General features: G+C 47.4%; 1 protein-coding gene across 4 annotated transcripts in view; it reads left to right on the top strand.

Moving 5' to 3' along the window:
• The window catches only part of CHD2 (chromodomain helicase DNA binding protein 2), a 54470-nt gene extending 44653 nt beyond the window's left edge, over positions 1–9817 (top strand). For all 4 annotated transcript variants that reach the window (XM_088538886.1, XM_088538833.1, XM_088538780.1 and 1 more), the window contains 10 exons: positions 7–157; positions 1429–1551; positions 2404–2532; positions 3232–3372; positions 4549–4683; positions 5320–5498; positions 6368–6467; positions 7250–7466; positions 7915–8164; positions 9023–9817. In XM_088538886.1, coding sequence (XP_088395012.1) covers positions 7–157; positions 1429–1551; positions 2404–2532; positions 3232–3372; positions 4549–4683; positions 5320–5498; positions 6368–6467; positions 7250–7466; positions 7915–8164; positions 9023–9356 — 1759 coding nt within the window. In that variant the 3' untranslated portion in view covers positions 9357–9817. The remainder of the gene's footprint in view (positions 1–6; positions 158–1428; positions 1552–2403; positions 2533–3231; positions 3373–4548; positions 4684–5319; positions 5499–6367; positions 6468–7249; positions 7467–7914; positions 8165–9022) is intronic.
• Positions 9818–15483: the final 5666 nt, after the last annotated feature.

Here is a 15483-nt window from a genome sequence, read left to right as displayed (position 1 = left end):
CTTCAGGTACCGCCTGACATGCCGTGTCAAAGCTGCCCATTTTGATGTAGACTGGGGAGTGGAGGAGGATTCTCGCTTGTTAGTGGGAATTTACGAGCATGGTTATGGAAACTGGGAGCTAATTAAAACAGATCCGGAATTGAAGTTATCTGATAAGGTAGGTTGCTTTGCATGTTGCTTGCATCGGGTCCATGACAGTGTTCATAGAGAACATGTTTGATTTGTCCCAGAACCAGATGTATATGTTTGTAAGCACTCCAAAAACAATAATAAATAGTAACAAGGAAAACAATGACCTCTGTGGAATGCTGCATGGTTGATGGAAAGCAGTTATGTTATTTGATTGGCAGCAAATTTTCTCTGAACGGTACCATATGAACCACACTGAAATGATGCAGGAGGAAAATGGTGATGCTGACATGCAGTTACGTGCACATTGCAGAGCATGCAATGCATAATCACGATGATATTTCCTTGAGCATCTCACAAACACTTGAGTGTGGATCTCTGTGTGAATAGAATTTTTCACAGATTTGACACTGCTTATGTCATGATTGGTCTGTGTTAACTGAGGGTATAGTTACTTGAGCGTTTGCCTAGGGCAGTAAAGCCAGCTGGAGAGCCTCCATTTAGCTTCTCTGTCCCTCGGCCATTCCCATAAGAACTGTTTATGGGGGCCGTGTTGAAGTGATCCAGGTTAAAAATAAGCCACCAGCTGTTGTGTCAGCACAGTGGAAGGGCGGTGGATTCACAGTACAGGCCTGGGGAACATCGGGGCTCAGCTTTGTTGCCAACATAAATCCCATTCCCATGACATCCCCTCTAGCTTTGTAGAAAAGATTGGACTGGGGCTAAGAGCCTCCCAACATGAAGTTCAGAAGGGCTTTTTCAATGGAAAAAAAATGCCTGAGACACACCATCAAAATTGCAGTAAAGTAGTAAGGTACCCATAGGTGGCACGTTGAGAAACCCTGCCACAAAGTGGCAGCCTTGCAGCCCTGTTTTCTGATCAACATTCTCTGGCTCTGTCACTACCGTATCAATGTCTCAGGCTGCCAGAGGATACCAGTCTTGTGACAAGACTGTCGCAAACAAGTCTGATATGTCAAAATGCAGAGTGAACTCAATTTTGCAATGTAGGCTTCCAGTATAGTTTGCAATATTTTTTCTTTTTTTTTCTTCTACAAAAGCCCAGGTTAGGGATCTTTGCAGTTGCTAGGAACTTTCCTGATGGCAAAGACAAGCAGAGTCTCTGTGGGATATCGTCAAGCATAGGAAAATTGTTTGAGCCTTCTGTTTCTCCAGAAGGTGCAGCATCTCCAGCCCTTTGCTGCTCTGGAAGGACCACTGTTCATGTATATCACTTCCTGTTGAGGTTTGATAGGTGCATGTGGGTGTATTTCTTTTCTTTTTTTTTCTTTATCAAAGATCCTACCTGTTGAGACAGATAAGAAACCGCAGGGAAAACAGCTTCAGACCCGGGTTGATTATCTACTGAAACTGCTGAAGAAAGATCTGGACAAGAAAGAAAACATGAAAGATGGGGAAGAGGTGAGGAACACGGGTACTTGATTCTGTGGGTTTCAGGATGGGTGGTTGTTCAAGGGTGGGAAGCAAGACAGGCTGTATTCCCAACTCACTGAATAATCTCTGCATGAGAAGCTGTTGTCTGATCACCCTGTGATACTGAAATGATAATTGGTAGAGGACATATAATGACTACACTAATGGATGGACTTCGCCGTAACACTCTAGTTCTAGATTAAATTTTCCACTTTGACAACTAAAAACTAAGCCTGTGTGAGCTGAGTGTGCTCTGTGTACAAACCACTACGGGAAAATTGGGGATGGTCATGCCTGTTTAATCAAGCTATTTTTCAGCAGTGGATACCACTGCAATTTTAAAAAGGTTTCAGAAAATGGTGGAATGAAGAAAGCTGGGTGCTAACTATACTCTTAGTCCTCAGTAAGGGGCACTTCGAGCTCCAGACACAGGGCATAGCTTGGTCTGGAATATATTTTGGATATATTCTATCTTTTGTTTCTCTCACTTGGAAGTTGCCCCATTATGCGTTCTGTTAAATATCTGTGAAATACCTGATGACAGTGGAAATCAGGTAGCTTCCTGCTCTGTCACCTCAGTGTCATCATTTTGTATGAACCAATTTGTAGATGTTTGGGATATTCTCTTGGCTCCTCAGATCTCACAGACAGGTCCTTTTCCTGTCTGAAATTTGATCATTTAATTTCATACGTGACCCACTGGGCTTCCTGGGGCTGTTCAGGCTTCCTGCCACCAAGCAGGACTTTCAGCTATGCATGAGGTGTTGGTGAGATGGGATGTGTCTCCAGGAAGCAGCCACAGCTCTTTGCTTGCTCTGACTTGCTCTTTGTCTTCTCCAGGGCAAGCTGAAGAAGAGGAGACCACGGGTGAAGAAAGAGAACAAGGCTCCCAAAGTCAAAGATGAACATGGGAATGAACTCTCTTCTCCTCGGCATTCAGACAACCAGTCAGAAGAGGGTGAAGTCAAGGTGAGCTGACTTGGTGATAGCAACTTTGAGGGGTTCTTTGGGTTATATTGCTACAGAAACTCAGCTTGAAAAGCTCCTGTTACAAATGCCCTGTAGATTCAGGGGGAGCTGCAGAGTGTGTTCCCATAACAGCTTGGACCTGAGAGGGACCTTTTCCCACTCTTTTTAACTAGCACCTTAAGGGTTTTTGGTGGATCCTAGAATAGCCACACACATCTGAATGTTGCCTTGAAGGAAAGGTTGTCTTAGGACAAAATCTTTTGGCCTTGTAAAGGAGAGAAAGAATTGTTTCCCTCTCCTTTTCCGTACGTCAGCCAGTGCTGAAGCTGGAGTGTACCAAGGTCATGCTGCTGCTTAGAAAAGCATCTCTTGAGTGTTTGGTTTATAGCCTGAGGCTCTTTGTTCATGCTCTGATCAGTATCTACCTTGTGGGTAGTTACTGAGCGTTCTCCAGTGCAGCTGGCCTAGGCAGCGCTTCTCTGGAGCTTGCCAGTTAGTTACATATTGGTGCTGATCTAATTTTTATGCCCTTCTGCGAAGGGCTGGGTGGATGGACTTTCTATCTGGTTAGTACAGACAGATAAATGAGACAAATGTGGCTCAAAAATGATCTACTTTTCATGGATGCAAGTTTTATGGGAGACACTGTATGTGAAGGGAGAGACTCCAAATTTGACTGTGCTGTGACTGCTTTTCTAGGAGGATGGCTTGGAAAAGAGCCCAGTGAAAAAGAAACAGAAGAAGAAAGAGAACAAAGAGAACAAGGAAAAACAGACAAGCACTAAGAAAGAAAAGGAAAGTGATAAAGAGAAAAAGAAGACAAAAGACAAGAAAGAAAAGGTATGTGATACTCTCATAAGTAGTCTAAGAGTGCATAGGAAAGCATCTGATTGAGAGGCAAGACATGAGACTTGTGATTTGTAAAGGCCCTGTGAGAAGAGACATCACCGAAGCACTGTAAGGTATCCCTTTTCCAGGTCTCCTGAATTTCTTGCTGTGAAGAAAAGGCAATGTGTCCTAAAGCTTGTGGAATGAGAGAAGAAAGGGAGAGGAGATTGATCGGACTGTCTTTAAAACACAGCAGACCCTGTGATGACAGTAACATCACAAACAGCTCGTGTTAAGGAAGAAAAGAGCAGGAGCCTGGAGCGCTCTGCTCAAAGTGATGTTCAGCTGTGATTTGTTACGGAGTTGGCAGCTGCTTGTCTGTGTTCCCCTCTAGTTTAAATTCACATAGAACAACCCAACTACCTAAGCCCCTAGGACAACTGTGAGTTGTCATTGTGGCCATTGAGGACTCAGGAGAATGAATGTTTCAAAAGCAGTGCTATATTTATGGACTGAAGTGTCCCTTGAATTTTGGGTACAGTTGTTCTTAGCCTGGGTTCAAATTGGAGAGAGGTAAAAGACTCTATAATAATGTGAAGCACCTCTCCAAAGAACAGGTAGGTACTTTGTGCCCAGTGTGTTTTGACATTGAGGTTGTAAGTACAAACCAAGATTTATTTTATATGTAGGGGAAAGTTTGCTTTTCAGTGTTTTTTTTTTTTTTTTGGCCTTGATTCTGAAGGACTTAGACCACAGATAAGTCATATAGGTTAAAATTTGCACTTCTCAGGCCATGATCTGAGGTTGCTTTCCAGAGGGTCTGAGCACTAGCGATGTCCCACAGCACACAAGCGCTTGTAATCATCAGGCTGAGCACTGCCCTTTGGAAGAGATGTATATTCTTAGCTTAATCTCTCTTCCAAGTCCTCGAAGTTTTTAATCCATGTAAGCATAAGCATCATATCCATGTCCAAAATGTTGCCTGTGACTTCTCTGTGCTCCCTCAGGGATGACATAAAGCTAAACAGAGACATGGCAGCAAAACAGTTTGAGATCCTGGGAGGAGAGCTATGGGAGCAGTGCCCAGGATTTAACAACTACCAGTAACAATAGTGTGAAGGTTGTTGGATCACTTGGGATCCTGCAGTCTGGGTCATCATGCGATGTGTATAATTTGTCCTTTTAAAGCCTAAAGGTGGTGAAACCAAATCTGGAAGTAAAGGGAAGAGGTCTCAAGGTCCTGTCCACATTACAGCAGGGAGTGAACCGATCCCTATTGGAGAAGATGAGGACGATGATCTGGACCAGGAAACATTCAGCATAGTGAGTATTTCCTCGGGGAGCTGGGGAGACAGTAGCAGAGAACCCCAGCAAGGTAGCTGGAGTTTACTTGCGTCTTTTCCAAGGCCATGTGTAAATGTCAGGGCAGGTGCACAGCACTAATCCACGCATCACTCATAGGGAGAGAGTTCTTCATGCTCTCCTGTGGCTACCTCTGGCCACTCAGAGACTATCAGCTGTAAGAGTCACTCACACAGACTCTTCTGTGTCAGCCAGCTATCTGCTGTCAATGTCATCTCAACTGAAAGAGCTATCAAAGCTCTTCCAACCCCTAATCTTACAAATCAATAGCATTATTTAAGGGTTTCAGTAACTTTCTTCAAAATTTTGCCTTGTGTTAGAGGGGTTTCCTCTAAGGGGTTCCCTTGCATTCCCTCTTGGTGAAGAAAATCATTCACCTCTAAAAGGAGGGCAGTGGAGAGGGGGAGACTCTCATCTTTTCTGAATTTTATGTACCGTGTCTAACAAATTGCTGTTTTCACAGCTGATTTCTCCTTGCCTAACAGTCAGACAAAGCTCGTACCCAAGCTAATGAACTTTTTCCAGCTCTGTCTGGTTAATAAGAGTGTGAGCTCTGTGCCAAATGAATCACCTTGTGCTCTCTGTTGCTTGTTCAAGTGCAAGGAAAGGATGAGGCCAGTGAAGAAAGCACTGAAGCAACTAGATAAGCCTGATAAGGGACTGACAGTTCAAGAACAGCTGGAGCACACGCGCAACTGCCTCCTAAAAATAGGGGACCGCATCTCTGAGTGCCTTAAAGCTTACACTGACCAGGATCATATCAAGCTATGGAGAAGGTGAGGGAATTTTTTTTTTTTGACTTTTTAAAAATAAATATACTTTAAAATTGTACTCCAAGGTTGCTGGGTTTTGCATGGTAAGTATGCCGTTTTGCTCGTATTAACATGTTCTTGTGAAAGAAGTGTTGCCGGCCCTAGTCCACTCAGTCCTTGATCAGTCTCTGATAAAGGTTTTGTTTGCATCAGCGTATTGTGTTGGTCTCACTTAAATTGATTTTCATTAGTTCAGCCAACAAAAAACCCTTTATTTTACTCTGAAGAACTCAGAGAGAGGTCCTGGAACATTCTCTCCTTAACTGGAAGGAGAAAGTTTTCCACTGAGGGTAGAACTGATTTGATGTTAGTTGGACACAGGCCTACACATGGTGCAGCCCCTGTGTAGACAAAGCCCTGGGCACTTGTATGTGTTCAGAGCTGGGAAACAATCTCTGGACCACGGACTGGCCTCGGCACGATCCTTCACATTGCGGGAGAGCTGCCAGGCTCTGCCTTAGTCACGGACTCAATTCTCAGCTGGGCTGGACACTGGCTGTAAGATTTTATGTGCTGATCCTGTCCATTGGTTCCCAATCAGTATACTGGGGGGATAATTTCCTTTTTCTCATCCTTGGCGTTGCCTGTATGGTCTGAACTCCTCAGGGGTGGCTGTCTTGTGCTCTGTGTTTGAATGGGAGGAACCTCTGAGTAGGAATCAGACAATGGGAAATTCTGCTTGCAGCCAAGGAATGGCAACGCAAAGATTTGGGTAGGGACCCCTAGGTCGTCTGCTAGAGGAACTTCACCATCTGTTTTGAGAACACTAGTGAAGAAGGTGGCAGTTAAAATGCTCATTTAGCAATTAACAGAAAATGTTGATGTCATTCTAGGAACTTGTGGATATTTGTGTCAAAGTTCACAGAATTTGATGCCAGAAAACTGCACAAACTCTACAAGATGGCCCATAAGAAAAGATCGCAGGAAGAGGAGGTGAGATGTGATGTGTGTTCCCTCAGTGAGGAAGAAGTTGGGAAGAGCAGAGTTTTTCGTGCTCTTCTCTGTCCTAGCTTTGCTGGTGGGATTTGTGTTAGCGTCATTGCTCCTTACTCTGGTTCCAAGTGTACTCTGTGAATTTGACAAACTACTTGTAAAACTTTGGATTAGAATCCAAGACCTATTTTCCCCTGAGAAGTTTATTAGCACTGCTCTGCCTCTATGTTTTGTAGGACAGATTTTTGTACTCTCTTTAACACTTGTTACACTTGAAATATTGATACCTACCATATCTTTATTGTGGGTTTTCTTTATTGTCATTGGCACACTATAATTGTCTTAAAATCCAAACAACCCTGATTGGTTTTGCCTCCTCTTTTGTGTGGAATTTCTCCTCTCTCATCTAAAGGTGCTCATCACCTTTATTGCTTTGCCCTGGCTGCTTTAACCAAGAAGAGGTAGTGCTTGGTGTGACACAGCAGTGTGAGTTGGCCATGAGAGTAAAAAGGCTGAGGGTGCTGCACTGTGAAAGATATAGGATATAGAAGTAGAGTTGTGGGGGCAAAGTTGTTTGTCCTCCCTTACACTTGCACCATTCCCATTGTGTCCATGCTCGGGCAGAGTTAATTCACAAAACCTTCATGAAGAAGCAGGTGGCTCACAGTGCAGGGGATGTCCAGATAGATCCAGAGCCTGACAGATGAGGCCACTGCTCACATAGTGTGAATCTTCCGCTGGGAAAGCAGTCGAACTGTAACCCTCTCCCTCGTGCCTGGCAGGAGCAGAAGAAGAAGGAGGACATGTCCAGCATGAAGAAGCCCTTCCGCCCAGAGCCTTCAGGCTCCAGCCGCGATTCAGTGATGTCCCAGTCCCACGTGCCTCACAACCCTCATTCCCAGAAGATCCACATGCCCCCTTCCCATGCCCAGCAGCAAATGCATGGGCACCCACGTGACAACTACGGCCATCCCAACAAGAGGCATTTCAGCAACACAGGTGAGTCCTACACTGGGAAGCTGGAGAAAGCGCTCCATGCCAATATAATGGTTGTTTGCTCGTGGATACAGATCTTGCAGAACTTGGGTCTGGTCACATTTAAAACATAGGTCTCATGTTGGAGAGGATGGGGTATTATGAGATGATGGGACAGAACATGCATTTTCACTTACTGCTGGGCTAGAAAACATGGTGATGCAATGATGAAAAGAGTATAAGAACAGGACGGAAAAGTTTGGCTAGAGTAGTGATAAAGAAATTAAAATAATAAAATTGAGTCCACATAGTTAAGGGAGAACGCTAAGGGGACACAGTAATAGTTGTGAAATTTGTAAAGGGTGCTGCAGACAGGAAGATAGTAAGTTGTTGTGATTTCTTTGAGAGTTCAGCAAAGAAGTAATGGACTTTAATGAAGTACGAAAGACTGTGTGTGCTTTCATCGTTGCAGACCGAGGAGACTGGCAGAGGGATCGAAAGTTCAACTATGGAGGCAACAGCAACCAGGTGTGGGGCGGGGAGCGACATCACCAGTACGAGCAGCACTGGTACAAAGACCACCACTATGGGGACCGGCGATCTCGCGGGGAGCCCCATCGCAGCTCTGGGAACTACAGACCAAATAACCTCTCCCGCAAGAGGCCCTATGAACAGTACAACAGTGACCGAGACCACAGAGGCCACAGAGATTATTACGACAGGTAATGCTTTGCTTGCTCAAAAAGCCTGGGAGGAGTTTGCAGCAATGTCCCCAGCTGCAGTGGACAGGTTTTCCTTGGGGCAGGCAGGTGTCGGGGGACATAGGCTGTGGATTCAGCATTGGGAGTTTGAGTCTCAGTCCAGAGACATACAGTGAAAAACAAAAGTTCATTTATTGTATGAGGCTAGTGTAAACAGCCCAGGGGTGCAGCAGCTGGCCTGCCTTAGCTGTGTTAGGCAGTCGCCTGCCTGATCTTGGACACTTTGACCCTTGGGAGCTGCAGCTCAAGTGATACATGGGATTTTTGGCAGTAACAGTACTGTTTGGGCCTGCCATTAAAGGCAAGATCTGCCAAGTTTGCTTGCTGAGTTGAGTTTGTTCTTTTGGACTGTTCTTGTCTGTCGCTGGGTAAGGCTTTAATTTTGCTGTAGCATCTAAAGTCTCAGACTTGGCTGTACCCGTTGTCTCAGACTTGGGCTGTACCAAAATCCCATGTCCTCCAGGTAGATCCAGCCAGGTGATGATGTTCCCCTTTTGCTGCAGTCCCAGCCGGGCACCAGGACTTTGTGTTCCCTCCCATACTTTGTAGTTGGCTGTATGCCAGCTAGGCAGCTAGAAGCCACTTGTGCATGCCACCTAGCAATGGATAAAGTGACGTGCAAGCAACTAGGTTAGACTGAGAGAGTGGTAAACATGGAGGTGTGGTTCACTAGCAGCTTATCAGCCTTTCCGAGGGCTATGAACTTGCTTAACTGCCTTGTCCAGGGACAGAAATACCCATCCCCTGGCCCTCAGAAGGGGAAGGGCTTTATGAGAACCATGGGGAACCGATTTCCACTCATTCATTTTCTTCCTCCAGGCACCATCATGATTCCAAGCGTCGACGATCCGATGAGTTCCGGCCTCAGAATTACCACCAGCAGGATTTCCGACGCATGTCCGATCACAGGCCGCCCATGGGATACCACGGCCAAGGACCTTCGGACCATTACCGGTCCTTCCACACAGACAAATCGGGAGATTATAAACAGCCTCTCCCTCCACCTCACCCTGCAGTGTCGGACCCTCGCTCGCCCCCGTCTCAGAAATCCCCTCATGATTCCAAGTCACCCCTTGATCACCGGTCACCCCTGGATAGGTCGTTAGAACAGAAAAATAATCCAGATTATAACTGGAATGTACGGAAAACATAAAGTGACCAAGAGGGGAAAGCGTACGTCTGAAATATTTGGTCTGATGCAACAGCAGCTGGTTTCTCAAACCAGTAGCCAGAAACTCTGAACATGCTGCTATCATCTTGCTGGGTCAAGGAGGATTTTGGGGGAGCAGGTGGAGGAAGGTTCTCCCTAGCTCTCAGTTCTGGTCTGGATTCCAGTTTCATTTTCTCCCCTTCTCCAATTGAATGTTGGAACCAGGCTTGCTGCCTGCTGGGAGGAATGGGTGACATCTTTTGCTTTGGTTTATTTTTCCCCAGTCTGATGGACTCGAGTGAATTTTTTCCAGCCACAGAGTTTCCCCAGAACCAAGAAGGCGGATTGATGCTGCTTAGATTGTGCAGATGGCTGTATGCCTGCTCTGACTTGATATTACATGACAGATGCTGCTTTGGAATTTGGGATAAACTGATTGGGCTGGGCTAGGCATGTAACCAGCATAGGGCAATGAGAAGATATGTCCAGGGAGAGACAGTGGAGTCCCTCAAGAGCCAAACTTTTCCTGTTGCAGGGTTTGGCTGAAAAGAGGGGCTCAGCATCTCTGCAGAATGACTCCAAAGGAGTTGGACCCATGCTGGTGACAATCCATCACTTTCCTGGCCACATGCATTTCTCATGTCTTCATCCATTTCAAGAAGCTGGCTCTGCTTCGAGTGCCATTGTGTCCCCTGCAACAGAAGAGGTGCAGGGAACCCTCCACCCACCTCCAGAGCTGGAATTAGGCAAATCTTGGCTCCAGAGAGCTTGAGATAAGTGAAGAAGAAACAGGTTTTTTTAGTCAAGGCTTAGTTCACGTGTAAGCAGTAGGAAATGAATTGGGATGAGAACAGTATTTCACAGTGAATAAGGCTCAGGAATTCATAACAAAGCTCCTCTCCTAACACTGGCAGCTTGTATGGTCCAGTAACTAATATGGACCATGCTGTCTGGAAGCAGCAGTGTACCAGGGCAAAAGATGCATCTAGGCATTTGGAGGTCCTGGTGTTCCCCATGTTCCTGTCACTGGAGTGCCCCAGTCTTGGGGAGGAGTGAGGGAGAGTGAGGAGTACAGGACTCTTGGCACTTAAAAATTCTTGGAGCAAATGTCTTAGGAACCCAACACAGAGAGAGGGAGAAGAATGGTTTGCAGTCCAGTAGAATGGACTTCAGAGGAAACATTCATCCAAAGTATTAGAATCACAGTATATTATGAAGAATAATGTCCAGTGTGGAGAGTGTAATATGGTGATTGTGATTCCTGGCCAAAAGTAGACTCAGTGATATTTTCTTTTAGGTTGAAGCTCTTCATTAAAAGTGTGATATCCCTTGAGATTAAAAAGCAGCTGGGCTGCCCAGATCATGGTATCTGGGGGTGTATCTCATCTCCTGGAGCTCAGTATTAAAGATCAGGCTTGTTCCACACTGCTGCTTTTGGTAGGGGCGAATATTGAGCTTCTTTCTAAGATGTCAGTGTGTGACCCTGGGAAGCTGTGATGTCCTTTTGGTGAAAGATGCAGGGGAGATGGGTGTTCATGACTGGCTTCTCTGCCTTGCTGCTGTTGTGCCTCCTGCAGCTAGCACTTTGGAAGGCCACGCACAAATCAACACTAACAAGCCCCACATCTCCCATCTGCTTGGTGCTGAAGGAGTGACGTTCCTTGTAATCCGCTGTGATCCTGGGATGCTCGCTGTTCCGAGCCCACTGCTTTAACTGGGCATGTCTCCATTAAACCCTCTGAGAAAGGATCCATGATTTCCTGCGCATGGAGCAGTTGCACGATTGCCCGTCCTTGTGCCCCAAGAACACCTATGCCCAGCTGCATGTTTGCATTTGGCCCTTTCCAGATGGGGTTTGCTTCATCCCCTACTGTGATACTCGAAAGAGGGGTGGCCCTCTGACCTGTGTCCTATCAGTGAGGATTTTGGCAAGCAGGAGTCCTCTTGGGGCCGATCCCAGGGTAGATGTAGAGACACATTAAATCATGACTCTGGAAGGCAAGGAGGTATTCTGCTCCCCGCCCCACCCGCTGGTTTTTTTATTTCTGAGCTTTTCGCCAAACACACCAGAAGCAGCACAGTTCTGCTTCTCTAGGGGTGAATCTATACAGTGCACCGCCCTGAAGAAGTGGTCCACGTGTGTTTGTGCAGTGGGAGGAAAGGCAAGTCTGCGCTGGAGCGGAGGGGCGATGGGGGAGTTGAAATAATGCATTTCCACTGCATTTTTACTAAGGTGCGTTGACGGAGCACCCGCTGTGAGGTTCTACAAAGAGGTCCTTTCTTTTCAGAGATATTAGCTTTTACTGTGAACATGGAAGAAACCTCCTCGCTCAGAGGGGCAAAGAGGAAATGCTCTTTTCATTCATATTCATCCGTTGAGATGGACAGTTTGTGCCATACAGTTGTAGCAAAAGGCAATACTGGCCAGACCAGTGTTACGATTGGTGCAGGCAGACTTTGAACCCCAACAAGAGGTATTTTTCCATGTCTAGATTTGCCCTGGGTTTTGGGCATGAAATTGTTCGGGGTTTCCTTTTAGAAACCTGTGCAACTTCAAAAGCTTTATCTGTATCTGATGAAGAGCTGCCCCTGCTGCCCTGTTGGCTTGAATACTAACCAGTCACATAGTTGTGTTCTCTAATGGTGAGTGGGTCTTCAGTGGGTTTGGCCTAAAACAACTTGAAGAACTGGACTGGGGAGGAAGGAAGTCCTCCCTGAGCACACACCTGTGTTTGTCCCCTCGAAATAGGGACCATAACCAGACGTCGGCACTTGGATGTGAACGGGATGGGAGGGGACAGGTCCACAGCCATAACTCTCACTACAGTGTTTGTGGCAGCAGCTGGTGCAGCTGCAGGATTCCTCTAGCCTCTTTGAGGAAAGTTGCAAGTAGCACCTTGCTGGGTTGTTTTCCCCCCCCCTTTTTTTTTTTAAAAGATTTATTTTAAGATTTTAAAAAAGTCTTTAAAAAAAGTTTTTTTTCAGACCGGGCCTTTTGGAAATGGTGTAAAGTTATGAATTCACATGATGGAAGTCCTGCAGACTAAAAGCTGCTGCAAACAGTGCTGCCATGCCCAACTGAGTGGATACTTAACAGCTTTTTGAAGTCCATACGAACAGTTTACGTGATCCACACAGAAGTACTTGTCTGCTTTCACCCATTTCCTCCTGACCTGCACCTCCCCACCCGGGAGAGAAGGACTCTTACTGTAAAATTGTGGACTTTTAAACCTGTTGACTAAAAACAGTAATTAATATTAATTTATATTTGTGAAAAAAATGCCACTGTCCTAGTGATTTCTGATGTAAATATGTTGTTTATATAGTATGTATTAAATTTTCCTACATTGTAAAACTGCTGTACTTTTGATTCTTGTATATTAAAAAGTGTTACTGAGATTTTTCAAAACCTCGCCAGCTTGGTGTGTCAGGTGGTGTCCTATAGTCCTCTGAAGAGCTGCAGCCAGGCTGGGAGCTCGGTGCACACATTGTAAGCACAGAGTGTGTGCTCGGAAGTGGAGATGTCGTGGGATGTCAGGACCCATCTCCTGTGAGCCGCAGTGGATGGGTGTTGTGAAAACATGCAATTCGACTGTTCTACATAATTACACCATCTGCAGTGATAAAGGGCAAATGCAGACTTGAGAACTGCTTCAGAGGGGAATTTCCACCTGACTGGGGTAATCTATGTGTTTTCTCCCCAGTTGCCACCACGATTTCACTGGAATGGGACTGACTTTTATAGTATGTTTATCCAACATCCATCTTCTGGATCTACGGAGATGCATAAACTTTTTGACACTTTCGTGAGGGAGTTCTCTCTTCAGTGCAAGGGCTGGTGTTCCCCGTATATCAGTGGAGCTCCCAGCCTTTGTGGGCTGGGATTTGCCTCCCTCTGCGCCCGGGGACCAGCAGCACATCAGCTTGAAGCCTTGCAGGTTGCTAGGTGAGCAGCGAATGCATCCTGCGTGTTGCAGCCTTGGGGCAGCTTTGCTTTGGTCTCCAGCAACTCGGTCCTCTTCCTGTTTAATCGGAGACAAAGATGCCGAGAACCAGTGTGGGGCTTCAAGCTGCTCCTCCAAAGCTCTAAGAGCTCATTGTAGAAAGAGCTTTTACTTCCCACACCTGTAGCCACTGGATTCAGGCCTTTTCCAGCCTCCCTCGCTGCTGAGCAGAGCCAAGTTCCAGGCAGGAGTGAGATTTCACAGCTGAGTTACATGCCCCTGACAAATGGGTTTCCTCATGGAAAGACTGACCCGGCCGCCCGCGCCGGCGCTTTGGCAGGGAGCGGCGTCGCTGCTCGCGAGAGGCCCTGGCGGGCGGCGCGGGCGGCTCGCTGAGCGCCAGGTGCCCTGCATGTTCGCACCCCGTGAGGCGAGCGCGACCCATGGCCCTTGCGTCCCCCAGCAGCCGGGGCCGCGAGTTTGTGGCAGCAGCGGGGCGTATTTTAAGATGAAGTGCCGCAGTAACGCTACGTTGGCGGTTTGCAGTGACAAGAACCTCTCCAAACTGGAGAGGGCCTTTTCCTGGCAGCGACGTGCCCAGCCTCACGGCCGAGCTCCCGCTGCTCGGCGCCCCACGTGCTCCTGCTCGTTACGGGCCGCAGCGGGGCCCGTTCTGTGCATTTCCAGGGCGACCTCGCGCTCACCTGGCCTGACCATGGAGGCTCAGGGGGCCCGTGGGGCAGCGGTGCCCGGGGGACGCAGGTTTTTGGGTCCCCCTGAGGCAGGAGATGTCTCTGAGGCGGAGAGGACCCTGCTTTTCAGCCCGCACCATGCCAGAGTTGACCCTCTAGAGGGCAGCCAGTTCCCAGCAAAAAGACGGGTTTTGCTGAACCCTCTTCTGCCGGCAGGCGAGGGCCATGGCCGCCTCTGAGCACCGGGCCCTGGGCACATGGCTGTGCCCAGGACCTGTTCCCACCTGGGGGCCACACGGCCACTACTTGTGGGGCAGAGTGCCCAGAAGGGCTGGGGATCTTCATCCCAAGGAGCAGAGCAGTGGGGAAGAGGTGGAGGTGGCTGGGAGGGCTTCTCCTCCATGCTCTCTCCAAGCTTAGATGCTCTTCCTGAAATTTATTTCACGCTGCTTAGAACTGCTGGAGCCGGGCTGTGCTTGGGTCTCCCCTTCTGGAGGGTAGGGAGGCCAGGGGATTCAGACTGCAAGCTACATGCCAGCGGCCAAAGGGCTTGTGCTCTTTTCCACTGAACTTATTTCCAGGGGTCTGGAGCGTTTCTGACCTTCCTGAAGAGCTGTGGCAGCCTGTGCATGACTAAAATGGAGGTCCCCATTGCAGGCAAAGGAGTAGGAGCTGCTTGGGGAGAACAGCACTGTGACACTGCGCAATGGCTGAGTACTCGCGGGGGCCTAGGTTGGCTTTCAAATGCCTCTGCTTGAATCTGTCGAAACAGCGTGTCTTCTACCCGTATGCATGTGTTCGGCCTTAACGGCCTCCTGGTCCCAGCTGCTGAGACCCGGATTTCTTTAGCTTTATAAAAGGGGAAAATGAATGCTAAAAAGAAAAATAGTTGTGGTTCCTGCTTTAGAGGGCAGTACCAGACCCAGTTTGGGCCGAGAGCTGAGCTGGAGCTGCAGGTGCTCATTCCCAGGAACTGCTCCGAGGAGCCATGCACCGGGCAGCCAGGGTTTGCGCTCCTCAGCCTCTGGGAGGAGGAAGGAGGGAGCCTTGAGCATCTTGTGCCATGTTGCTGCTGCAAGTTGGCCTTCTTTCAAAGCTCACTTCATTAGTTACATTTGTCTCCTCCCACACACATCTTTTCTATTTTCCTCATTTGGTTGTAGATAAATAAGACCCCAGAGTGAGAGTTTAGGGCAGAGAAGGAGGTAGGTCCATGGGCTGCAGACTTCAGAAAGCTGCTCTAGAGAGAATGCAGCAGAGGTGATGGCGTTTGCATCCTGAAGGACAGACAGCACAATGCAACACACAAGGAACAAAAGAGACCCACAAATTTATTGTCAAAAAAATCCTCAAATTTTACTTGCATTTTTCTCAATAAATAATTTACAGTATATACACGCGGTGACACTCCCATGGGTCTGAACGCAGGGAGGAGGTGGGGAACCTTCTCGTAACACCGCCCCCCCCCCCTTGCCTACCTATTATTTTGTTTGT

Source organism: Tinamus guttatus, unplaced genomic scaffold (assembly GCF_059628265.1).
Source record: "Tinamus guttatus ecotype Peru unplaced genomic scaffold, ASM5962826v1 Tinamus_guttatus_pri_ptg000004l, whole genome shotgun sequence".
Classification (NCBI taxonomy): Eukaryota; Metazoa; Chordata; class Aves; order Tinamiformes; family Tinamidae; genus Tinamus; species Tinamus guttatus.
This window is presented reverse-complemented; position numbering and strand designations above follow the sequence as displayed.